The following is a 26,793-nucleotide window of genomic DNA, read 5'->3' as shown; positions in this document are numbered from 1 at the left end:
TGGGCGTGTAGGATTGGAAATCGCTATGTGTAGTGATAACCACTGCTCACCCATAATTATACGACAGCAACACACGTGCCATGTTTGTTGCTTCTCTTATAAACATGCCAAGTATTTCTCATGCACACGGCCTACACAACTATAAACACGCATGCACAAAGGGTGCCCAATGCACAATAATTGTAAAAAACACACACACACACACACACACACAGCTATGAACATCAATTCGGATTTTAAGTTATGGGCCACTTTGTTCCTCTGCATGTTGGTGCCGTTTCTGTGCAATGCTGGATTGGTCTCTGCTGAGGAAGGAGAGCATGTGCATGTGCATGTGCTTACGTTGGATCACTCCAATTTCACTGACATTGTCTCCAAACACAACTTCATTGTTGTCAAGTTCTATGCTCCATGGTATGCTCCTCAATGTATCCACTCTTTTTCTGTGTCTTTCTTCATAATGGTTTTGTTTGGTTAATTGGAAATGTAGGACAGTAGCTTTGGCCTTTGAGTTTGCTTTATATTGAATCTTTTAGTCAGCTTGCATTAATAGTTTTTATTTTTTTATTATTTTTTTATTTTTAAATTATCGTTATGCATGTGATTATGATAATTTCAGTTGTTGAATTATATGGGTTTTTTTCTGAATATTTTTGTTTAATTAAAAAAAAAAAAAAAGACCATGTAATCTAGTCTACTCGAAATAAGAAATAAATTAAAAAAAAAAAATTCTCAAAAAAAATTTGACGATGTAAACTCCCAAAATGATAGTTGAACTTAAAATACATAAAGAAAATTGATAAAATAGGTGAGGCTGAGAGAAACTCAAATTAAAATTTCAAATTAGAGTTTCAATTTTGCGCCATGTGTTCTAAATTATTTATTCTTAAAGAGTTTTGTTTCTTAATTTTAGAATCAAATCTGAGATCACATTATAAATATTCATCCAAGTGAGTTATTACTACAAAAACCAAAGAGTTTAGAGTAAATGAATCGTAAAAAAAAAAAAGAAGTAATTCACAATAATAAATAAATAAATACTATGGGAAATTTACATTTTATACTTAATAATATCCTTACAAATTTTTTTAATGAGTTAACAAAACATAAAAATGACTATTAATAGTATTTAAATTATATATATAGGTATTATATTATGCATCTTGTTATATATATATTTAAGTATATCTATGCACATGCATGAGGTTACAAGTAAGTAATATATAATGAACTACACAACCCAATAAGTAGGACTAGGAAGTGACATACTAACAAGACAAGATAGGTATAAAATAATTTATAATGAGTACCAAAGTTATATATATAGGAAATACAAAGATAAAGGTGTAATGATTTAGTTACCAAAGTAACAGATTTACAACAATTAATAACGATATGAAACTTCACAATAAATAATGAAAAGGAAGAATATATAGATTCACTACCACATGATCATAACAGGAATGCAAAAAGAGATGTAACCAAAACATGATTAACAGCACCATATCTAGTGTATTGGCCCTATTGGGTCCGCAAGAGTAATGTCCCATGTATTGGTCATGTAGTTGAAGGTCACTTAGAAGTTAGAACTTCAACAATCACCATCACCACATTTTCCTCAACATCACATACAAAAACAAGGTAATTTAGATCACTATTCACTCCCATGGGTGAGGTCACTGAAATCATTCATGGGATATAGAGAAGCAAGAGTAATTTATCTCTGATTAAAACACTATATTTATGTCATTGCACAATGCACAGGGATGTTTCGACAGACATATATAAGGATCCAAGAATAATGACAGATAGTAAAGTGCAGATAAGTCTTAAGGACAACAATGGAGTTATAGGTGTACAAGAAATGTACACATCGAATAACTCAGACTATACAAATAAGGAAAGATGGAAATGTATAGTGTGTAAAGTTCTGCTTATTTAAACTACACCAACCAAATAAACGAATTCATCCCACAAGATTCATTATAGAAATACTTGAAAGCTAAGCCAAAGAAACATAATCATTCCCAAAAAGAATATTTATAATCTCACAGTAATGCCCTTTTTTTTTTTGGGGGGGGGGGACTTGCACATTTTTAAGAAGGTTAGCTCTTATGTTTGGAGCCTCAAACCTAGATAACACACACACGACACATTCTAAAAATATTGATAGTGGCTCTGCCTACGCTACTGCCAATAGGAATGTGAAGGGGTGATCACAACATAATAAATCTCACACACCATGTTTTCCCTTAGGGATGATGATGATAGCTTCCCATGTAGATATTTCGCTTAGTGAAAAGATATAAATTTAAAAAAGTTTACATCCATTCAGAGGGATTGCCATCCTTCTTTGGGACCAACAATACCGTGGCTGGTGAGCTAGTAGTCCTCTAATAGTAAAAGTGAGTGATTTACTGAGAGCAGCCTATTCTGAGCATTTTTAGCTATACTGAGCATTTTTGGCTGTAAGATTCAATATGACCTCAAGTTTATCCCCTGTATTTATTTCTTGCACATTTTACATTTAATTTAACCATCATTCAAACTGTTCTATGCTATAAATGATCCTTCAAGAGTTTATGCTTAATTAGATTCTTGTTCAAACTTGTGTGATTAAAACAATTCTTGTGTTCAAGCATGTGTATTAGCTACCACATTGTTTCAGTAGAGATTTTTTATTTTTATTTTTTTCCCTGAGTTTGTTTCCTCTGACCTGTGTACTCTTATCTCTCATTTAGAACTTTAAATTATTATTTTCTTGTTTGTTTTGTTAGGTGGGTTGGGCTCATATTTCAGTCTAATATATCTTTCCCTTCCCTTGTGCAGGTGTAACTTTTCTATGAAGCTTGCTCCAGAGGTAATTAATTTCTTTTCTCATTAGGTTAAAGTCATAGTTGTCCCCGTCCTTTGCAAATGTAGGCCAAGTGCATTCTTAATTGTATAAATTTTTTCAAATGCAAATTTTGTAATTTGCAGTATGAAAAAGCTGCTTCCATTTTGAGTAGCCGTGACCCTCCAGTCATTCTGGCAAAAATAGATGCAAATGATGAAGCAAATGAGGCACTTGCAGACGAATTTGACATAAAGGCTTTCCCTACTCTTAAGATTTTAAGAAATGGAGGAAAGAATATTCAAGAATATAAAGGCCCTCATGAAGCTGATCGTATAGTAGCTTACATGAAAAAGCAAATTGCACCTGCATCAATTGAAATAAAATCTGTGGAAGATGCTGCTAGCCTTATTGGTGAAAACAAGATCTTAATTGTAAGAATTTTTTTTTTAGTTTCAGCTTCTGTTTCTTCCCTTGGCAAGTCCACTTCGTAACAATAATGTGTGTCCAATTCAACAGGTTGGAATTTTTCCACAATTCTCTGGGGAGGAATTTGATAACTTCACTGCTTTGGCAGAAAATTTGCGTTTTGACTATAAGTTTGGTCGCACTTTGGATGCCAAACTCCTTTCAAAGGGAGGATCTTCAGTGGACAGGCCAACAGTGAGATTGATAAAACCATTTGACGAACTGTTTGTTGATTTCCAGGTACTGTGGAATGCAATTTGATTACATAGATCCTATGGCATTTGGTATATTACTTTTTAATATGATGAACAATTTTGCTTATGCCTTACTGTTTCCAGGATTTTAATGTGGATGCTTTGGAGAAGTTTGTTGAAGAAGCTAGTTTGCCTATTGTGACTCTTTTTGACAAGGATCCAAGTAACCATCCATTTGTTATCAAGTTTTTCAACAGCCCTAATGCCAAGGTCACAAAATTTATTTTTGTGCCGAATGAAACTGTTATATACTATTTCCTTTATTATTTTAACTGGTTGTTGCTGGGTGTGGATGTGCACTTACATGTTTTTCTAGGGTCTGGTAATCCCCATTGCCCTTATTCAAGTCTGCAGCCTTTCAGTTTTTTAATATTTGAAATTCCAAATTGCCTTTTGTCCCTATTGTGCCTTCTTAGTCTACAAGAGTGCATTTTTATATGGAAAAATTCACCCAATACATTTTTTTTTTGCCTAATATCATTACTGATTTTTTTAAATCCCCAATAAATGTGCTAATAGTTAAAAATAAATAAAGAAAGAAAGAAAATAAAAAGCAGTTATACTAGTACACAAGGCTCCCACTTCTATGGGATCTGGAGAGGTGGTTGGCAGACAACCATACCCCCAATAACCTTACTAATAGTTTTTTTCTTTATTTTTGGGGGACTGGTAGGCGATGCTATTTTTGAACTTCACTGGCGATCATGTTGATAGTTTCAAGTCAAAATTTCATGATGTTGCTTTGCACAACAAAGGAAAGGGCATAAGCTTCCTAATAGTTGATGTTGAGGCGAGCCAAGGGCCACTTGAGGTTATTGTTTTTTCACCCCACCCATTTTTATTGTTATTTTTTAATAGCCTACTCTTTTGGCATGTTTACATTGTATTTGGCATGGGCTGGCAGTACTTTGGATTCAAAGATGACCTGGTACCTCTCCTCTTCATATTAAAAAATGATGGTCAGAAGTACCTGAAACCAAACTTGGAGCCTGAGCATATTGCACCTTGGTTGAAGCAATACACGGTAATGCTCTCCTGCTTCTTTTGCCACTAATATGCATGATTCATATTAGGGTTTACTTTTCTGGGTGATCAAGAATGTTTCTCCATACACCACCTGTCATCCCTGATCATCACACCAGATTAACCTACTCATACGGGGGAAAGGTGACGAAGAACTAAGAGAAAGTGACGAAAACCAAGGAAAATACAAAGGAAGAAAGGTGACGAAGAACTAAGGTAGTAGACAAAGGACAACTAAAATACAAAAACCAAACTTAAAACATGAAGTAGGAAGCTACGGGAAAGTAGAAATGGTGAAGGAGAATAAGGACGGAGAATGGCTACAAGACAAACACACTGATTGGGTAATGAGAGTGTAAGAAGATCATGGAAGCTTATTAATGACATATATTGCTAAAATACTATAGAAAATAGCTGCAGAATATGGAATAGAACATAGAACAAGGTACAACAAATTGAAGGATATTATTATATTGAACAAGTTTTTTACAGGACTGGAAGACATAGACATAGTCTTTGTCACCCTTTTCCCCAATTTCAACATGATGCATTATTCTTTACCTCATGAATGTAGTTTGTTCCATTTCTTGACTAAAAAAATCTTGCACAGTTATTTTATTGCTTGATTGTTTGTCTTATTCATTAAAAAAAATTTCTGATTTCCAATGTGGTCATGTTTCAGGATGGAAATTTAAATCCATTCATAAAGTCAGAGCCCATTCCTGAAACTAATAATGAGCCTGTGAAAGTGGTTGTTGCTGAAAGCCTACATGACATGGTTTTCAACTCTGGAAAGAATGGTCTGTCTTTAACTCTTTATTAGTGTTTCATTAGTTGCATCATTCAAAGTTTATTCCTATAGTTGTTTGTTTAAAACCGCACAATTTGAAATTTTTAGAAGTTTCTTCCAAACAGAGCTGTTGAATGGATATTCTAAAACCTAATTGAAAAGCTAATGATCTCTACATATGAGTTGGGACTAGACCAGTCCCACTGATGTCAGTGATATCTATTTCGTTTTCACTTTGATTATTATTACTATTTTTTTCATAAAACATATCATTTATCAGTATTAATAATAATATCTGATTTATGCCCATGCAGCCAGAAAGACATATTGTTACTCATGCAATCTCACTTTTATAAAATAGAACATTTAATTAGAATGCCATAAATTACCATTTTAACAGTGCTGTAAAAGTCCCTCTATGAAGTATTCTGAACCTACTTGTTTTAAGTTAAAGAAATTAGCCTTCACTTTTCTGATGCAGGACTAATTAGATAATATTTCTGTCTGTGCTTGTGGTGGGATTTTGGGTAGGAAAAGTAATGATTTTGGGAATTTTTATGGTGAAGAAAGGCTATAGTTAAGGTTTGTTTGTTGAAATAGGGTTTGAAAAGGTTTCACATTGGGGGCTAATACAGACTCCGAGTTTAGAAATCTGCTTACCGGAAATTGTTGACAGCAACAATATTAGGATTTAATTGTTGTTTCAAGGGGTTCTTGGGTGTCTGTTTGGTAGAGAGTATGTGAATTTTGGAGTTTTGATATGTAAGGAGAAGAGAGAGATAGAGAAATTTGTTATTGTTTAAAGGTAATGAAAACAATGACTGAATAGAACAGTGAGGCAAAGAATAAGAAGAGAGAAAACTCTAGGCATGCATTTTTCAATAAAACAAATTAATCATAATTTCATTTATGAAATATTAATTCTTTGAGTACATTGATTGAACGCAATATACGTGAGAATTATTTCTCATAAAAGTAGCATTAAGACTCCTAATTAATTTAACTACTAAACTAAGGACCATTGAATTCAAAATAAAGACCAACTTGGTCCCAAAGTAGAAACCCCTAGAAAGTTTCATGCTTGAATTAATTACCAGAATATCCTTAATGTATTACAGTCAAATATGGATTGGGCTTAGGCCTTATGCAATTTTTTGCAAAATTCGTTCAGCGATTGAAAGTTGAATCTTTTCTGAACTGCTTTTTTTGTAAGCAAAATGGTGTTGTGAGAGTTTTAAATTATATTCCTTAAAATAGCATTATGATGTTACACAGCAAGTTTATAAATGTGTTAAATTTGTGTGTCTTGTGAGGATGGCAATGATTTGTTATATAGGCAAATATATTGAAATAGAGTACATATTACATTTTCTTTATCTTGATAACTCTCCACCTTTCTGCCTCAACAATTGTTTAATGCTTATTGTGGAAAAGAAAAAATGTTAATGGTTTTTACTTGTTCTACTCACAGTTCTGCTAGAGTTTTATGCACCTTGGTGTGGACTTTGCAAGAAACTGGCCCCAATTTTGGAAGAAGTTGCTGTCTCATTTGAAAATGATACTGATGTTCTCATTGCAAAGCTGGTAAGAATCTTTTTTTTAGTCATGTATTCCAAAGACAGTTCGTTTGCCCATTTGTAAATAACTAGCACTTCAGATTGTGCTACTAATTTGAGTTTTGTGGTATTTGGTTTAGATCTTTGTTCTTGTTGTCATAGAGCACAGATTTTTCCACAGCACTTTACAACATTTTGCCCCTGTAGGCCATCGGTGAAAATAGGTTAAGTAGTTGAAACCAAAGCATCCATATTTAATGCGTTTAGAGGCTAATAGCTTGCAGCTTTGCACAACTTGAGCCTCAAGGAAAGAGCACTGAAGCCAAAACCTTGAGACAAAGTGATTTAGGACTAACAGTTAGCTACAGACCCAAGAATCAGTGAAAAACAAACATCCAATCTACACGTTGTAACTTGTATTTTTGTCAAAACCATTTTCCTTTCTTGCTGATTGAACCCGGTATGAACTCACAGTACAAATAAGCATAAATAATAAAAAAATGTTTTAACCTTTGTGTTGCATTCATTTATCCCTTTGAGATTGGTCAATTAAAGTTAATAAACATGTTACATCAAGTTTTATACTAGTCACATAGCGTTTCATATAACTTATGTCTATTCTTTGTTACCTATATTTTTTATATTTCTAAACATGTTAGATCCATAATAGCTAACTTTTATGCAATTACTGACTGCTATTCTAATTAGTCATCTACTCACCTGTCTGATCTGTTTTGTTAGATACTTTAACTTCAGTTAATTCTATCATGTTTCTAGTACTTCTTCAGCCTCAAATACATTCTTAATTGGTTTTGATTTTGAGTTGTTTTGATCTTACTACCGTCAAGGATGCGACTGAAAATGACATCCCAAGCGATAACTTTGAGGTACAAGGATACCCAACTTTGTACTTTAAATCTACCAGTGGCATCCTGTTGAAGTATGATGGGAATAAAACAAATGAGGAGATCATTGATTTTATTCAAAAGAATCGGGACCAGACAGTCCAAGTCCAACCAGATACGACAGTGAACGATGAACTGTGATTAAGGTAAGTACTAACATTTTAAGGTAAGTACTAACATTTTTTATGCTTTAATTTATCCAATGAAGTACTGGAATCTTATGATGAAACTAGTGACTTCTGAGTCCTATTTATAATGTTCTTTTACACCTTGAAACTATATTAGTGTATTGACTTCCATATTTATGTCTGGAACACAGGTCAGCATGCTTGGCTAAAGTGTATTCTTCACATATGTAAAAATCTATGCAGTGTATGCCTCCATCAGCACAATCTGATTTTTCTTTCTTTATTTATGCTGTGTAAGATATGTTATTTAATGGATGTGTACTTAAGAATTCTATTTGCCTGTTTCCTTGTAAATGTTGCAGTAGTGCTTCCAACTATAAGAGGAGATACTTGTATGGCGGATTTTACTTGACATCATTAGCGAGTCTTCACAATTTTTTTGCAGTAGGAAGAAAATAAGAGATGCAAGACAGTCTAAGTAGTGCTACATGTAATTCTCAGTTTTTCCATTATCAAAAAATCCTTAGTTTTGCCATAGTTTCCTTGGCTGTGACATCGTGTACTTTTCACCAGACATTTATTTTAGTTCCATTCAGCATGTATCTATTGTGAATCCTCTCTCTATCTATTTGGGATGGTTAAAGTTGGGCAGGCTAGCACCGTTAGGACTCACCTAGTAATCTTGCTTTTGATTTTTAAGCCAACCATTTAAGACACAAAACAATACATGCTATGTTTAATCCATGAATGAATAAAGGAAACTTTTGTAATCTTAATTCTTATGTCAACCACTGTGATTACTTCTTCTTCTTTTTTTTTTTCATCCAAAAAAGATGCAATATCAATTTCTCCAATCATGCATAATTTTTTGAAAAATTATTTTTGATACAAAAAATAAGAGCTTAGGCACAATAACTCTACACATTTCCACCCGTGAATGAAACTAGACTCTACATATACCACAGATTGTATCCGGGTGAATTAGTTTGGATACCCTGTGCATTGGAGATTCTTAATTTCTTGATAACCAATGTTAAGCAAGACCATTTCCTCATTGTCATTAACCAGAAGAAACTCCACATTCCCGAGAAATCATTAAAAAAGTAACAATATACTTTCTGCTACAGATAAAACGCAAACTGTCCAGATTATTGACTCAACTAATTAAGGCTGTCCAGTTTCAAGTATAGTACTTCATCTTGTTTTAATTTCTTGGTTTCAACCTAATCATCCAATGTGTCAGCAACGACCTTTGTCAGTTAAATGCAAAACCAACTTTAAGTTGGCAAAGACAAAGAAACAAAAATAATAATATGCGTATATGGAGATATTTCAGCTTGAGTTATTACAGCTGACTTTCTAAGAATTCAAATGCGATTAGATGGGTATATGGAAAAAGATAAGACTAGGATCTAACAGAAAATTACTAAGGAATTTCATATCCACGAATAGCATTGGCAAAACAAAGAGCATATATCATATATGGGAAGTAAAAAAAGAAAAAAAAAAAAAGAATCAGGCAAATCAAAATTACTACTACTAGTATAAGAAATAAAGACCAGTTAAAGGTTTTACGAAGCTTGGGAGAAATCTCAATGAATGGTTGTAGGACTTGGAGAGGTCAACCCATCCAGGAACTTTCACAACTAATTGAAATGCTAAGAGACCACAAAACCTATAATAAGGTGAGTTACCCTCTTGGAATTTTCTCTATTAATATTCAGCTACCAACACTAACCATAGTTTCCATCAAATTGTATGAAACTTAGTTTGTCACATTACCCACTTGTACGGACCCTCCCTATCCTAAAGTGATCAAGTCTGTGTGAAATTCCCTAAAACAAATAGACACCAAAGCAAACAATAGCTGAGATGTTATTGCAGAAAAATCTACTCAAACCCTTAACTAGCTCTCACTCTACATAGAATAATAACCCACCCCCCCCCCCCCCCCCCAAAAAAAAAAAAAATTCTATCACAATTCCAATGCATAACAAATCAACAATTTACAGATCCATCAACAAATGACAGAGACTGAGGAGGAATAGAATTAAATTTTAACAAATACATCATCCATATGATATGATCTCTAAATCACACATAACTTATTATAAAATAAAACATAAACTATATACCATAACTCTAAAAGACATTTCCACCCGTGAGTGAAACTAGGCTCTCAACATAAACCATAGCTCGTATTGAGATGAATGATTCTGGAAACTCTGGAAGTCGAAGGTTCCTAATTTCATTAGAACAAATGTTATACAAGACTATTTCGTCATCGTCACCAGCAAGAAAAAGCACTCCATTATTGAAAAATTGTAGGGGCCTGTTAATTCCTAACAAGGGTCCTACAACAAGTTGTTTGGTCCAAGAATCCTCAACCCCGTATTCACGCATCACCCATATATCAAAGTAATTCTGTGTCACAGTATCCACCTTATAGACAACAAAAGCAAGGCAATCATTAAACACACAAAAATCTTTTACCCTTGCATACTTGGAACTGGGTACCTTAGTTTTCGAAACACCTCATCTGGCAACTTCGTTATCCGAAACACCTCATGACTCATGTCAAAGGATAGAATTATCTCACAAGCACAATTCTCCCCGAGTTGGTTTATGTGGCCGTTGTCAAAGAAACCGAGCCAATGGTGAGCAGCATTAAAGTATATTTCATAACAAGGAGAAAGCAACCTAATGTTTGAACGATAAATAGTGTTGTCAATAACTCGGGCCCAGGAATGAGCATTTAGGGAGAAAACATGAAAAAAATTGTAGTAGTCTGTGAAGAGTGATTTTTGGGTAGGTGGAGAATCCTTGTTATAACTTATAAGTGACAATTCTAACCACCTTGTAGTCATTAGAGTATTGATCATAACCAAATGCATAAAATTAATGCTTTAGAGTTATATGGGGGCAGGAGGAGCAGGAAGCATGTGATAAGAAATGATCTTACGTTCTCTGATTGCCGGATTCCATAAGACAAATGAATGGAAGCGGCCGCCAGGGGCACGGAAGGAACCACCAATGCAAATAATACCATTGATGCAACTAAACATGTTGATAGTTATAGTTTGTTGCATTGTGACCAAGCCCAAGTCCTTTGAAAGGTTCACAATGCGTCCACCTACAACATCATCATTATCATCCGGATAAGGGTGCAGGGAGAAGCCATATCCTCCTATTAAGTCAGAGCTCTGGACCAAAATACTTGGATTTTTTTTGTTTTGTTTGATGGTGAAGGTGTTTGGCAATGAAATTTGGGTTTTGAAAAAGAGTAGACCATGGCTTTTTAACGCACCTGAAACGAAGTATGGATTTCACTGGAAGCCATGACACGATTTCTTCCACCAGCTCTTCCGGTAATTATAAATTATTGGATCTTCCCCTTCTCGACCTTCGCCCTCGCCTCCACATTGAACTCGAACTCTGACATTTTTTATTATTATTTACTACTAGGGTTTCAACCATTGTGATTACTGACTTACACTTTACTTCCACAAAATATTATTATATTAATATATTACAACCAAAATTACATACTCTTACCTATATAATATTTTTCATTACATATGAGTTAATAAGTCATTAATTTCCATGTGGCCTTATTATTATCTCCACCTTACTATCTACCGTTAACAACTTAACTAGTTATTTATTTATTTATTATATTTTATGAAGCTAATTTTGCAAACATATTAGTTAAGTGATCAAAATTGAAACATATTAGTTATGTGGCCACTTTTGAACTTGAGTTCCAAAGGTAGAACACTGAACATATGAGTCTCATGGTAAAAATCATGAGATGATATATATTTTTAAGTTTATAGTAGAATCGAGTTTCAAAAGTGGTCACATAATTAATACATTTCAATTTTTGTTACATAACTAATATGTTTGCAAAATAGCCTAATGCAAAAAAGCCCCAACTTAATATCTTAGCAATTGTAAAACACTTATGAGAAAATTTATGTTTTTATAGACTTACTGAAATTACAATCAAGATATCAGTTAACACCATATAGTAGCTAGCTAGTAGATAGAGCAGCACCAAACACCTACCAACAAAACTCTAGCACTACTTAGAAGTTCATCAAAAACTTCAAGATGCCCTTAATTTTGATCCTACCCAAGTGCCTAATGTTGGTACAAACACAATGATAATAGAAATAACACAATGAGAAACTAAATAATACTTCTAATTTTTTTTTTAATTTAAAGAAAGATATTACACAACACTATTTGGACTGAGGCGCGACACTCGCTCTCTTTAAGGAGATTCAAGCCCTTGGTTGGCTAAACTTTGTAACAGGTGTAGACCGTCTCTGGCTTGTCTCCCCTAAGATACAACAGCCGAACAAGTATTGTATGACTAGAACAACTTCTACATAAAGTGTTCAAGTCCAAAACTCCACCAGAAAGAACACCCTTCCTTGCTAAGAACCTCTTTTTTTTTTTAGTGTATATTGCAGTAACTTGAATTAGGTCTGAATGAGTCTATTTATAGGCTTAATGGGCCTCTCGAAATTACTACTCAAATTAATCTAATTAATTAGATACATTGTTCTAATATAGTGGGTGTTACAAGATTAATTGTTAGATATTATTCTGATGGGCTGGAGTTACACAATCAATGTGAGATAAGGAGTTTTTGAAGAATGAAAATGCCCAAACGGATAGTCCATTAAGTAGGTTAATGGCTCTTCATTTTCTATAATAAAAATGGAGTATTAATTCGGGTCGTTTACTCACCAACGAATATGGTAATTACTCTGAATGGGCTGTCAAGTAGGAGGATCCAAGAGGTTGATTCATTTCCATTTTTGACACCTTCACCTCCCCCTTGTGCACGTATCTGGCTCAATATCTAAGACAATTCATGTTAACCCATTAATCACCACAAATAAAAAAAACAAAATAGTATTTCTCATTTTCAATGTGGGATTAAATATTTTCACTAACTCCTCATCTTCCATATTCACTCCCACATCTTTACATTTATGTTATAACATTTATTCATTTTAATTATTTAATATTAAAATATTCCAACAATCCCTTACTCATTTTAATATTAAATTTCTTAGTTAAAGAGAGATTATCAGGCAAAGATGGGTCACTACGCATCATGAAGGTGTGCTTTGCATTGAACTTTCATTTAGTAAAACAAAGATCTCAACTCTAGAGTCGTAGGGGTCTCCAACTTAAACTAGGATTGCTTTAGGGAAATTAAGTGTCACTGCTTACACATAACAACCCAGGTATTGACATGAACTTTTACAGCTAGCATTTTACGGTCGTGTGCTAATCCCGGTTTCATGAGTGTAGTTGAGATTAAGTCCAAATCTCATAGGGAGCGGCCCTACCCCCATACTCACATAGGTGAAATTTTGTCAAGGGTGCTCCTGTAATTCTGACACCCCACTCATACGAGTTACAAATTTCATTAAGATTTTTTTACTCAACCTCTCCATATTACAGGATAAATGCACTTACATCATAGAGATGAACAATTAAAAAATTATTTACAAAATGAACAATTAAAAAATTATTTACAAAATAAATAATTAAAAAAGTAAATTGTGCATTTCTTATGACCATCGTATGATTTGTTTTTCTCATTGAACCCAATTCTCAGGATCTTTGGTCCTTAGGTTGGGTATCCTCATACATAGCTCATGATTCTATGGATTTTAGTCCCATCCCCCTTGATGTATTTCAAACTCTATCTTTTGCCAAGGTCTTGGTAAATGGATTTACAATATTATCATTAGATTTAATATAATCCACAGTTATGATGCCACTACTCAAATAAGATCGCACGGTACTGTGCTTTCTTCTTATAGGTCTGGATTTACCGTTGTAGTAACGGTTTTTAACTCTACCAATTGCAGTAATGTTATCACAATGAATTAATATAGGTGGAATTGACTTTTCCCAAAGTGGAATTTCATATAACAAATCTCTAAACCAATTTGCCTCTTTACTAGCTGAAGCTAATGCTATTAATTCAGCTTCTATTTTTGAATTAGCAATTATTGATTGCTTTTTAGAATTCCAACAAATAGCACCACTACCTAAGATAAAAATATAACCAGTGGTAGAGAGAGAATTACTTGACAAAGTATTCCAATCGGCATCATTAAAAGCTTCAATCACAGAAGGGTAGTTTTTATAAAATAAGCCATAGTTTTTGGTACCAATTAAATATCTCATGACTCGCTCAATAGCTAGCTAAAAATCTTTACTAGGCTTGCTAGTAAATCTGCTAAGCACTCCTGCTACATATGCAATGTTAGGTCTAGTACAATTACTAGCATAACGCAAACTGCCAATGATACTAGCATAATCATTTTGATTAAAAATCTCATTATCATTATTTACAGGAAATAAATGAACACTAGAATTAAAAGGAGTAGCTACATTTTTGTGATCATGAAAATTATATTTTCTCAACATAATGTGATTGATCAAGAATATTCCATCACATGTTTTTGTAATTTTCATGCCCAAAATAAAATCAACCTTACCAAGATCTTTCATATTAAAATAGCTTTTAAGCATATTTTTTGTTTTATTTATTACATGCATATTTGAGCCAAAAATCAACATATCATCTACATAGAGACTAATAATAATATGTAAATTATTCAATGGTTTAGAATAAATACATTTATCACATTCATTTGATTTATAACCATTCTCAATCATGCAGGAATCAAACTTTTCATGCCACTGCTTAGGTGCTTGTTTTAAGCCATATAGGGATTTAGTTAGCTTACATACCTTGCTTTCTTCTCTAGGCTCTACAAAGCATTCAGGTTGATCCATATAAATCTCTTCCTCTAGGTCTCCATTTAGAAAAGCAGTTTTACATCCATTTGATGAATTTTCAAATAAAAAATTGCAGCAATAGCAATTAACAATCTAATAGATGTAATTCTTGTTACCGGAGAAAATGTACAAAGAAATCAAGATCAGCTTTTTGTTTAAAGCCTTTTGCAACAAGTCTAGTTTTAAACTTATCTATTGATCCATCCGGTTTCAACTTTTTTTCTAAAGACCCATTTACAACCTATGATCTTACAACCAGGTGGAAGATCTACTAATTTCCAAGTTTTGTTAGAAATTAGAGATTCCATCTCATCATTTACAGCCTATTTCCAAAATATAGCATCAGGTGATGTTAAAACCTCTTTTAAATTTTGGAGATTTTTCTCAATGTTAAAAACATAATAATCAGGACCAAAATCCTTTTCAACTCTAGCTCTTTTACTTCTTCTATGTTCCATTTCAAAATTTTCTTGATTTTGTAAATGTGAAGTAGAAGAACTAGGTTGTGACAAAATATTTTCTCCACCTCCATTATTTTTTAATTTAAAAGGAAATTTTTCTTTATGAAAAATTGCATCACCAGATTCAAAAATTATTTTGTTTTCAAGATCAAAAAATTTATAGGTTGCACTATTAATCGCATAACCAAGAAAAGCACAAGTAGTTCTTATACCTAAATTAGGCATTTTAGGGTCAGTAAGCCTTACATAAGCAAGACAACCCCATACTCTCAAATATCCCAAATTTGGCTTATGTCCTTTTCACATCTCAAAAGATGTGTGTGACTTTTTATGTGGCACCCTATTCAAAATATGACATGCAGTTAAAATAGCTTCACCCCAAAAATGTAAAGGTGCACCAAATTCAATTAACATGACATTTTTTTAACTTAATTAAAGTTTTATTTTTTCTTTCAACCACACCATTAGAAGCAAGTGAATATAGTGCAGTAGTTCATGGATAATTCTCAAAGACTAAACAAATGAGTTGAATGCACTTGATTCATACTCACGGCCTTTATCACTTCTTATTTTTCTACCGAATTGATTTTCAACTTCTTTTAAAAAATCTTGAATTTTTTCAAAAGCATCACTTTTATTTTTCAACAAATAAATAGTTATATATTTTGAGAAATCATCAATCAAAGTAATAATATATCTATTTCTTCCACGAGTTAAAATTCCCTCAAATTCACATAAATCAAAGTGAATTAGTTTAAGCAATTTAGTATTTCTTACAACACTTTTATAAGGCATTTTTGTAATCTTAGCTTGACTACAAGTTTCACATTTTTCAAAATCTTTTGACAGTCTTGGCATTAATCATAAACTACTCTTGATTCCCACACATCTACTATTTATATGACACAAACGAGCATGCCAAAAATTAATAGAATAAAACATATAAATTGAACTGGTAGATACTTTATTATTCTCAACATTTAATTTAAACATTCCATTGCAACCATAACCCTTGCCCACAAATAATCCATTTTTAGTGATTATATAATTATCAGATTCCATAATTTGCTTAAAGCCAGCCTTGTTAAGCAAAAAACTTGACATCAAATTCTTCCTCATGGACGGAGTGTAAAGAACATCTTTTAATGTTAGCACGCGTTCAGAAGTAAATTTCAATTCAACCTCACCACTCCCAAGAACCTTGGTTTTGCTAGAGTCACCAAGCATAACAGTTTTTTCTTGTTCAAAAGGAGTGTATAATTTGAACCAATTTTTATCATAGAAGACGTGCCTATTAGCACCAGAATCTGCCCATGCCACCACATATTGCACCATATTGATGTCAGTAATCATAGCCACTAAAGGCTCTTCGGTTACGTTAGCCTGCGGGACAGATTCACGTTTTTGAAATTTGCAAAATTGAGTAATATGCCCACTTTTACCACAGACAAAACAAGATCTATTAAATTGATCTTGTGAAGGGAGTCCTTGCTTCTTATTGTAATTTTTATCATAGAAGACGTGCCTATTAGCACCAGAATCTGCCCACCACCACATATTGCACCATATTGATGCCAGTAATCATAGCCACTAAAGGCTCTTCGGTTACGTTAGCCTGCGGGATAGATTCACGTTTTTGAAATTTGCAAAATTGAGTAATATGCCCACTCTTACCACAAACAAAACAAGATCTATTAAATTGATCTTGTGAAGGGAGTTATTGGTTCTTATTGTAATTTTTATCATAGAAGACGTGCCTATTAGCACCAGAATCTGCCCACCACCACATATTGCACCATATTGATGTCAGTAATCATAGCCACTAAAGGCTCTTCGGTTACGTTAGCCTGCGGGACAGATTCACGTTTTTGAAATTTGCAAAATTGAGTAATATGCCCACTCTTACCACAGACAAAATAAGATCTATTAAATTGATCTTGTGAAGGGAGTCCTTGGTTCTTATTGTAATTTTTATTTGGGTTTTCCCTTCCTTAAGGTCTATTATTATTTTTAAAGGCTATTTTTTTAAAGCTTCAATTAACCATATTTAGGAAAATGATTTTTGGGCATGTTATTATTATCTAAAATAAGATTTACTTTTGTGGTGGAATTACCATTGGTCTTTTGTGCCTTTCTCTAAGCTTGTATCCTTAAAACAAAAAAGTAGCTTTAAGCTAACTTCTTTCAAAGAAGCCAGTTTATTGGCTTTAGATTTGTTTGCGAAACGCACAAGTTGATCAATTCCCACCAGTACCATGGTGTTTCCTTGCATCCTTCTTCTTCCCCCAGTCATGAAACCTGAGGTGTGACTCAGCAGGAGCAATCAAGAAATGCACAGCCTGCGTTGGAGTAACAATATCCAGAATGGCTTTCAGCGTTCTCAAGCTAAAATCATCAGCGTTATGCAATATCTCCTCCAAGCCCTCCTCCTTTGACATTAGAGCCAACTCAACTTGTTCCTCATCAACTCCACCACCACTTCTCATCAACTCCGTTACTGCATGTGACAACCCAACCATAGTTGAATCTGCTACCGACTCCTGATGCTTCGCCATCTTCTCAGCTATATTTCTCTCCTCCTTTATAGTCCTCATCTGCAACTTATCAAGCTGGTTGAGCTGACTTGGAGAGAGATCACCCAAGTCACCACTGCTCAACCCTTGAATAAAATCAGCAAGTTGGTCCTGAAGTTGCATCCCTAACTTGGAGTAAGCAAATGAAAAGCCATTGTGGGTCGCCACCCTCCTATCCACATGAACGCGTCCTCAATTGTGCTTGTCCATGAGGGTGTTAGGATGCTTAGCACGTCTTTCTTTGCCCACCATGACTTAACCTGATATATTATCCAAGTGTACCAAAAGGTTAATCGGTTAACAAATGATGATAGAACTTAACACGTAAGATTTTTAAGTTTGTAAATGAAGGATATTGCGGAGAAAGGTTTAAATTTAGGAAAATTACTTGTTACACACACTTCTTTGCACACAATTTTATACACATAAAAATTGGACTGAAAGTATGACTTGAAGTACTCATGATTTCTACTTGAAAATCATTACTTTAAGTCATATTTTTAGTGTAATTTTCGCTTGTGTGTAAAGGTGTAATAACAAGTAGTGTGTAATAAATATTACTAATAAATTTAGTGTGTAATATATCATTAAAAGTTCAAAGCATTTGTTCATGTATATGAGACGCAAGCATATGTGCTATAAAAGCATAAAAAATCACCGCATACTTTTGGTGCGATGGTCACTCCACAAGTATTAGTGCTTATGGGGTGTGGGGGGTAAGGGCCGGAGTTCAAGTCTCTTGAAGGAAGCTTCACACACATATACACTTAGATTAAACTAGAGTAGAATTCTATCTTGTATAAAAAAAAAAAAAAAAAAAGCATAAAAAATCGACTATAGCAAGTTGCATTAAATGCTTCTTTATTAAATGCTCTAAGACACTAGTTAACCAAATAAAGTTAACAATTTTCTAAAAAGTTTATGCTGTTATGAAATCATAAATGTAATTATTTAATTAATTATTCTAATATAACCTGATAATAAAACTCGTAATGATGAATGACTTGGTTGATGAGGAGCTGCAAGGGAGGCTTGTCAGCGATGGTGGTGTTAGTGTCTATGCTTTTATTGTGTTGCTTAGAGGCTGATATGAGGGCCTCCAGGTAGTTGTTTGGATGGACAAGCCAAATTAAGCTCGAAGAATCTTTGGAAGCTTTCAAGCTCAGGAGTGCTGTTTCTTTGGTCTGATGCTACGTAGTTACCACCATCTGGGTGTAAAGACATGGTGGTTTTGGTTTTTAGAGTAGAGCACATTGACAAAATATTTGTGTACAATTCAAACTATGGTTCCTCTTTGGGGTTTTATATAAAATGGGGTTGGAGAGATTGGGATGGGATGGGAGCTGGACAAAAGGGTCAACTGGAATTTTTTATGTCATTAATTATAATTTTGGACTGTACACATGAAATTTTGAGTCCAGTCTGGATTTCTGGAAAGGTGATAAGTATTTAGATTTTTTTGCACTAGTATGGGATTTTGGGTTTGCTTAACTTGAAAGAATACTCAAAAGTTTTGAGCCAATAAAGAAAACTAAGAGAGAGAGAGAGAGATTGACGAAAGTTGCAGTAATGATTGGTCAATTTGCATTGTCATCATAGCAGCACAAAGTGTATAATATTTTCCAAAACAATGAGCTTGCCTATATCAAGGTGGTATTTACTTTCGTCAGCTTTTGATATTTTCTGTTGTTATAATGCCTGCAAACTTAATAAGTTACTGCATTACTTAATGGTGAGGGAATTGTCACGTTACTACACTCGAGTCTTGACAATAGATTTGGCAGCTTATGGAATGCTTAGCTTTGCTTATATTAAAAAAAATAGTCATGTGGCATCACTGGCATGTACTGAACTGGCTTTTGATTCCTTGTTAAAGAAGCACAAGAAAAATTCTCTTATTTCTCAAAAAGTGATGTAAAGAAGTGGACTTGAATCTCTTTTTGGCTAAGTACAAAGTAGTCAAGTACTATGGACCTCAATCTAAAATTGAAAGCTGCTTCTGAAAACTTGGAAGAGAGGGTGAGATTGTAGGCAAATATACAAACAACAAAGAAATATAAAATTGGAAGGGAGAGTTTGTCAGGAAAAGACTATGCTGCACATTGCTTTCAAGGTATCAAATTTATTAATAATAGATAATTAGGAGATGTCATTAGTTAGTGGATACATATATGAACAAATAAAATCCTATGAATTTAACTGTTGTGAATTTGTTGTTTTGTACTAAACATTACTTAGGAATGAAAGAGTTTTTTTGTTTTGTTTTTGTCACACCACGTACGTTTGAGTCGATTGGATGGTTTTGGATGTGAATTCAAGGGTAGTAAAGTTTGGAACCCTCCATTGAATCTTGAGTCCAACCTGTGAATTTAAGACCAATTCTATAAAATACAAGTCACAAGAAGCAGGTTCATACTATCATGGAATGGTCACCACAAGTTACAACATGATATTAAACTAGACAAATTTTTTGTATTGAATAGGAAAAAATTTGTCTAGTGACATGAAATTACCATATTCAGCAATCTGTTTAATAATGAAAATGTTGACATGACTAAACAAATTGCATACATGTCATTTAACAATAATAAAGAAATTATTTAAATAGAATTAAAAGTGCCATGTCATATGTCAATCCTTAAATGAAAACAAACAAAAAACCAAATTAACGCTTGAAGGGGGGAAAAATCCACATTAGCATTTAAAAATATATATATTTTTTAATTAGAAAAAACTTCCGTACTCTCTATTTTCTCTCTAATTAGTGTTGTTGAACTTGATGATATTATGTTTTATATAGCCTCACAGGCCATGTCCAACATTTGGAGAGGGTGTTTAGGCTGTTATTAGAGCATAAATTTTATGACGACACCAAGAAATGCACTTTTGCCACAAGCTAGGTGGATTTATTAGGGTACATTTTTAGCTACAAAAGGAATCAAGATAGATCAAGCCAAGGTTCAAGCAATTCTTGAGTAGCTAATTCCAAAAAATAATGGAGGAAGTCAGAAGTTTTCACGGCCTAGCCACTTAATTTCTATAAGATTCATCAAGAATTTCAGCTCTATAGTAGCATCACTGATTGACAACTTGAAGCAGCAGGCCCTACTATGGAGTCTAGAAGCTGTAACCAGTTTTGCAACCTTCACATCATTTATAATCCTCCACGTTCAAGATTTTGACAGTGTTTTTTAGCTGGACACAAATGAATCCATCCAGGGAATTGGTGGAGTTCTTGTTGGGAAATTGCTTCAAATTCCAATTGTGACTTGGAAAGTCAATTAGGTTTCTTAGTTGAAGAAGGAAAAATTAATTTGGGTTTCCTTGTGGTGGAAGGAAAGGCTATTCTTTGGTGTGGAAGGAAAGGCTATTCCTTATTAAGGAGGTAATGTATTTATAGTCCAAAAGGGAATAGGAAAAGAGTCATAGATAATACTACAAAGAATTTGATGGATTTGGCCTAAGGGTCCTCCCTATGAGGAGAGGGAAAATAGAGCATGAAACCAAGAGAGAAAAAAAAAAAAGGATTTTTTCTTAGGAGGAACACAAGAAGGAAGAGAGAGCAAAATGTTGCTGTCTTCAAGAGGATAGCCAAGGAGGAGAGAGCAAAAAGTTGCCGCTTTCAAGAAAATAATCAAGGAGGAGAGAGCAAAGTGTTGCTGCATTTGAGACACAAAAAGAGTGTGTGTGAGAGCAAAGAAAAACAAGAGATATTTTTCTTTAGTTGTGAGACATACACAAGAGATATCATAATTGATTTGAGAATAATGAAATATAATTGATTCGGAATTTGTTCCTTTCAAAGAAAAAGGATTTTTCACGTAAATATTTGTGTTTTGTGTATGATTGCTATTTAGGATTGATAATAATGTTAGTAATATTATTCAAGACCCAACAGTTCTCAGCCAAGAAGGTAAACCTTTAGCATTCTTTAGCGAGAAATTGAGTGGTGCTAGACTTAATTATTGCGCTTATAATCTAAAATTCTATGCTATTGTCCAAGCCATTAAGCACTGAAATTATTACATGGCAGATAAAGAGTTCATCTTAAAAACTGATCATGAGGCCTTGAGTCATCTCAATAGTCAATAGAATTTACACGAGGCATGCCAAGTGGGTGGCAATCTATAGAAATTCATCTTCAATATCAAACACAAAGCAGTCTCTTTAAACAAAGTGACTGATGGTTTGAGCAGAAGGCAAGCTTTCTTAAGTCATACACAGGCTGCAATGTCAGGATTTGATGCTTTTAAAGGGCATTACACTATAGAAAATAAGCTACCAGTTGTGCTAGCAGTCTTGAAGATAGGGATCATGCAGCCTACCCAAGATGAAGGCATTCAGAGGGATGCAACTTTGTTTGCCTCAATGCTCTTTAAGAGACCACATTATATGTAGGAAGCTCATAACCAGGGTCATTTTGATAGAGATAAGTCTATGCCCTAGCTACATCAAAAGTTCTTTTGGCATGTCATAGAAAGTGAGGTATCGAAGTTTTTCCGAAGGTGCATGCCTTGCTTGAAATCCAAGCATTAATGCTGGACTTCACTTGCCTTTTCCAGTATCTTCAAGACCATGGGAATTTATTAGTATGAATTTCATTCTTGCACTACCTCCCACAGCAGGATATGGGAGAAAAAAATAATTTATTAACCAATTATATAAATTTATCTATTTTTAAGATAGTATACCTTAAATATACTTTGATTTAATAAGCTACATGTGTTATAAGAATAATAAGAAGAAGAAAAAAAAATTGGCTCAAAAAAAAAAAAGAAAAAAAAAATGATGAATTAGTCGTCTAGATAATTTTAGTTGCTAAAATTTAATTCTAAAATCATATATATTTTAAAACATATAAGGGGGAAGGCAGATTTTTCATAAGTTGGGGGCTATGCTCCCAAGCCCTTCGCCAAAGACCGCTTTTTTCATACATTATTGAAATAATTGACGGCAAGTGTTAAGAAAATCACTTTTACCTATGACCACAACAAAAATTATGGAAATTGTAACAAAAATTATATCCATAAACTCCCCTAAAAATAACGGAGACCATTGCCAACTATTACCTACAGGTTAAAAACGTTGAATACATGATAAAGTAAAGTCAAGAAAAGCAACACTTCTTTATCTTAAACTCTTCCCACGTATTTAGTTTTCTTCATAATTTGAATGTGAAATACGACAACCTATCAACATGCAAATAACACATGGAAAATGCTTTAAAATAAATCACCATCGTATTACTAAAATCGATGATAAATCTAACAATGGGCCCAATGCCAAAAACATTTCTTTTTTCTACTTTTCTTTGGTAGTTTTGTAAAGGGAAAAAAAACAAAAAAACAAAAAGAAAAGAAAAGGCTAAAATTTGATTTAGCCCCTCTAAGTTGGGAATATAATTTTTTCTTAATTTTTTGGGGTCAATTTTATCCTCTAAAGTGTCTAGCATCGCATCACATTTCTCGTTTTCAAAAGATAAATAAAAAGCTCTGGATGATTAAATTGATCTAAATGAGAATGTTGTTAGAATCAAAATGAAAATGTTATATACTAGTCTTAGGAACTTCTAGGCACATATCAACCACATAAATGGATGGGGTTTTACATTGCTGACTTCCACAACATACGTTCTAATAATATTACAAAAGGAATGCAAATAAAAAATAGCATAGATTAAGCACCCAACAACACATAATTAAAACTTAGAACATTATAAGTCAAGGAAGCCCGTCCCTGTTTAAATTCTAACTAGTAATTCTAATTCTTCTACTACCATAAATTTCATAGCGGTTTATTGAAGTGATCGATTATGAAGAGTGAACAAACAGTCTTACATTGACTTACCAAGTTTTTATCGCTACTCATAGCTGATCATTATGCCAAAAATTGTGGTACAAAAATTGTGTCACCGGCCAGTGCCACCAGTCCCAGGACATCGTCCCTCTTCTTCCCCCAATCATGAAGCCTGAGGTGCAACTCAGCAGCAGCAATCAAGAAATGGACGGCCTGGATTGGAGTCAAAACTTCAAGAATTGCTTTAAGAGTTCTCAGCCGTAGATCATCAGCATTCTGCAAGATCTCCTCCAACCCTTCCTCTTTAGTCCCCAAAGTCGACTCAACTCGCTCTTCCTCCACTCCACTAACACTACCACCTCTTTCCCTCATCAACTCAGATACCACATGTGACAACTCAACCATGGACGAGTCTGCCACAGTTTCTTGAAGCTCTGCCATCTTCTCAGTAATCTCCTTCTCCTCCTTAATAGTCCTCCTCTGAAAAGCGTCCACCTGGTTGAGCTGACTCGAAGAAAGATCACCCAAATCGCCAGAACTAAACCCGCGAACCAACTCAGTGAATTTATCCTCGAGTTGTAACCCGGATTTGGAGTAAAGCAAGTGAAAAGCCATACTGGGTCTCCACCCTCCTATCCACATGAACGCGTCCTCAAGTGAGGACCTCCATGAAGGTGACAACATCGCAAACACGTCTTGCTTAGCCCACTTCGACTTTGCACCATAGTATTGCTCGTAATGGTTGATGACTCGGCCGATGAGTGGGGTCAAGATCACCGAGTCATCCTCAGAGCTAATGTTGGAGCTTTGCTTGTGGTGTTGAGAGGCAGAGATGAGTTCTTGGAGGTATTGGTTTTGCTCGGAAACCCAGAGCTCAAAGAAGTTGTGGAAGCTATCGGGCTCGGAAGTGGAAATTGGCATGTTGCAGCGTTTCAGTTTGGGAGTAAAGATGGTCAAAGAATAGAGACAACCTCGGAGTTTGCACGGCCAAGCCCCAACTATAACAAATTGCACAAGCCAGAGTTTGATTCTGCTTCTGGATTTTATACTGTGAGGAAGATCGGTTGGATAAAAGGGTCCATTTGGGATTAGTAGATTTGGTGCGGTGAATCAGAGATAATAGACAAAATTTCAAAGGAAAGTTAAAAGAGATTTGGATATGCTTTTATATTGAAAGGAAGTCGGCCAAGATTCAAAAAGGCAAGAGGCCTTGTGGCCTTGGTTTGTCATCTGTGTTTGTAGTTTTCCGAAAATGGTATGATAAGATTTTTTTTATAAACGAAAATTATTGGTTTATTTTACTAAGCAAATGTATATAATAATATACACTTTTATATATGTTAGAAATACTGAATTCAATAGTATTGTATTTTTCACTGAAACAATATACATGAGTGTCTTTATATAGGAGGCATATGAGTGCTGTACAAGTAAATATGTGTGCAATACAAGTAAGAGTGTAGTACAATGTGTGCTATACAAATAAGTAACTTAGTTGGGCCAAACCCACAATACGTTAACAGCCCCTCAACCTCAAGGTGGATGTGAGACCAGCTTGAGGTTGTCAACTAAATCATGAAGGCGTCCTTTAGGATGGAACTTGGTGAAGATGTCTGCAAGTTAAGCTTTGGAGGAGACAGAGAAGAGCTTGAGAGCACCATGAACAAGATGATAACGGATAAAATGACAATCAATCTCGATATGTTTAGTCCGTTTATGGAAGACATCATTGTGAGTAATGTGAATGGTACTCTGATTATCACAATAAAGAGGAGTAGCAGAGGATGTAGACACACCTAAGTCCTTAAGAAGCCATCGTAACCAAATGAGCTCAAATGTGGTATCAGTAAGAGTACAATATTCTGCTTCAGTACTAGAGCGGCCCACAAAGGTTTGTTTCTTACTTCGCCAAGAAATCAAGGAAGAGCCAAGGAGAAAACAATAATCAGTGGTGGACCTACGATCAGTGGGATCTCTTGCCCAATCAGCATCAGAGAATGCACGGAGTACAAGAGGAGACTGAGCTGAGTAGAAAAGGCTATGGAAGAGAGTGCCCTTCAAGTATCGAAGAATGAGCAGAACAGCAGCATAGTGAGTCGACCGTGGAGCAGACAAATACTGGCTTACTTGATGAACAACATAGGAAATGTCTGGATGAGTAACTATGAGATAGACTAGGTTGCCAACCAATTGTTTGTAAAGAGAAGGATTAGATAATGGTTTCCCCCCCGAGGGAGTCAGATGCACATTAAGTTCAACTGGGGTGTCAACAGTCTTGTTGTCAGTGAGTCCAACACGAGACAAAAGGTCAGAGGCACACTTGGCTTGAGTAATATAAAGACCAACTGAGGAACGAGTGATTTCAAGCCCCAAGAAATAGCTAAGGTGTCCAAGATCTTTCTTCTCAAACTGCTGACTGAGAAAATCCTTGAGTTCTTGTATGCCATTAAGGTCATCACCAGTTATGATCATATCATCCACATAGAGGAGAAGTAAAATGGTGCCTTTATCAGAACAACGAAGAAATAAGGCAGCATCATAAGGACTGGCAGTGTAACTCAAGCGAAAGATGGTAGAGCTAAATTTTGCAAATCAGGCTCGTGGAGCTTGGTTAAGACCATACAATGCACGTTGAAGGCGGCAAACCTTGTTTGATTCAATGGAGAGACTTGGAGGAGGTTGCATGTAAACTTCTTCACTCAAATCTCCATTAGGGAATGCATTTTTAACATCCATCTGAAAAAGATCCTATTTTCTAGCAGCAGCAACAGTTAGGAAGGCACGAACAGATGAGATGCGAGTAATCGGAGTAAAGGTCTTTTCATAATTAATCCCATACTCCTGTGTAAAACCTTTTGCAACAAGACGAGCCTTATAGCGCTCAATGGACCCATCTGAGCGAGTCTTAATCTTGTAGATCCACTTACAACCAACCACAGATTGTCTAGGAGGGAGGGTAACCAGGTCCCAAGTATGGTTTTTGGTTAATGCACCAAGTTCCTTTTTCATTGCAATCTACCATAAAGGGTTAGTGGAGGCCTCACGATAGGTTTGAGGCACGTGGAGTCTAGCAAGGGCAGTGTAACAATGATAATCAAGTGAATGTGTAGGAATGGATCTTACCCGGGTTGAGTGACGAGGTGGAATGTCTTGTGGAGGTGGAAGGTCT

At 34.7% G+C, this 26,793-nt stretch overlaps 2 protein-coding genes and 1 pseudogene across 2 annotated transcripts; 1 reads left to right on the top strand and 2 right to left on the bottom strand.

Moving 5' to 3' along the window:
- The first annotated feature begins 217 nt into the window (after window positions 1-217).
- On the top strand, window positions 218-7,970 carry LOC142630227 (protein disulfide-isomerase-like). Its single transcript, XM_075804200.1, has 10 exons — window positions 218-414; window positions 2,830-2,860; window positions 2,980-3,267; window positions 3,353-3,541; window positions 3,640-3,765; window positions 4,229-4,366; window positions 4,460-4,579; window positions 5,261-5,378; window positions 6,840-6,952; window positions 7,773-7,970. Exons 1-10 carry the CDS (start codon window positions 218-220, stop codon window positions 7,968-7,970), a joined length of 1,518 nt encoding a protein of 505 aa, XP_075660315.1.
- A 9,419-nt stretch (window positions 7,971-17,389) lies between these two features.
- Window positions 17,390-23,696, bottom strand: LOC142632535 (protein DOG1-like 3; annotated as a pseudogene).
- Window positions 21,920-24,849, bottom strand: LOC142630943 (protein DOG1-like 4). The gene is made up of 2 exons (XM_075805006.1): window positions 23,676-24,849; window positions 21,920-22,393 (listed from the first exon to the last, which is right to left on the bottom strand). Exon 1 carries the CDS (start codon window positions 24,543-24,545, stop codon window positions 23,706-23,708), a length of 840 nt encoding a protein of 279 aa, XP_075661121.1. The 5' UTR covers window positions 24,546-24,849; the 3' UTR covers window positions 21,920-22,393; window positions 23,676-23,705.
- Between the last annotated feature and the right edge of the window lie 1,944 nt (window positions 24,850-26,793).

The sequence above is a fragment of the Castanea sativa genome, chromosome 4 (assembly GCF_040712315.1).
Source record: "Castanea sativa cultivar Marrone di Chiusa Pesio chromosome 4, ASM4071231v1".
Classification (NCBI taxonomy): Eukaryota; Viridiplantae; Streptophyta; class Magnoliopsida; order Fagales; family Fagaceae; genus Castanea; species Castanea sativa.
This window is presented reverse-complemented; position numbering and strand designations above follow the sequence as displayed.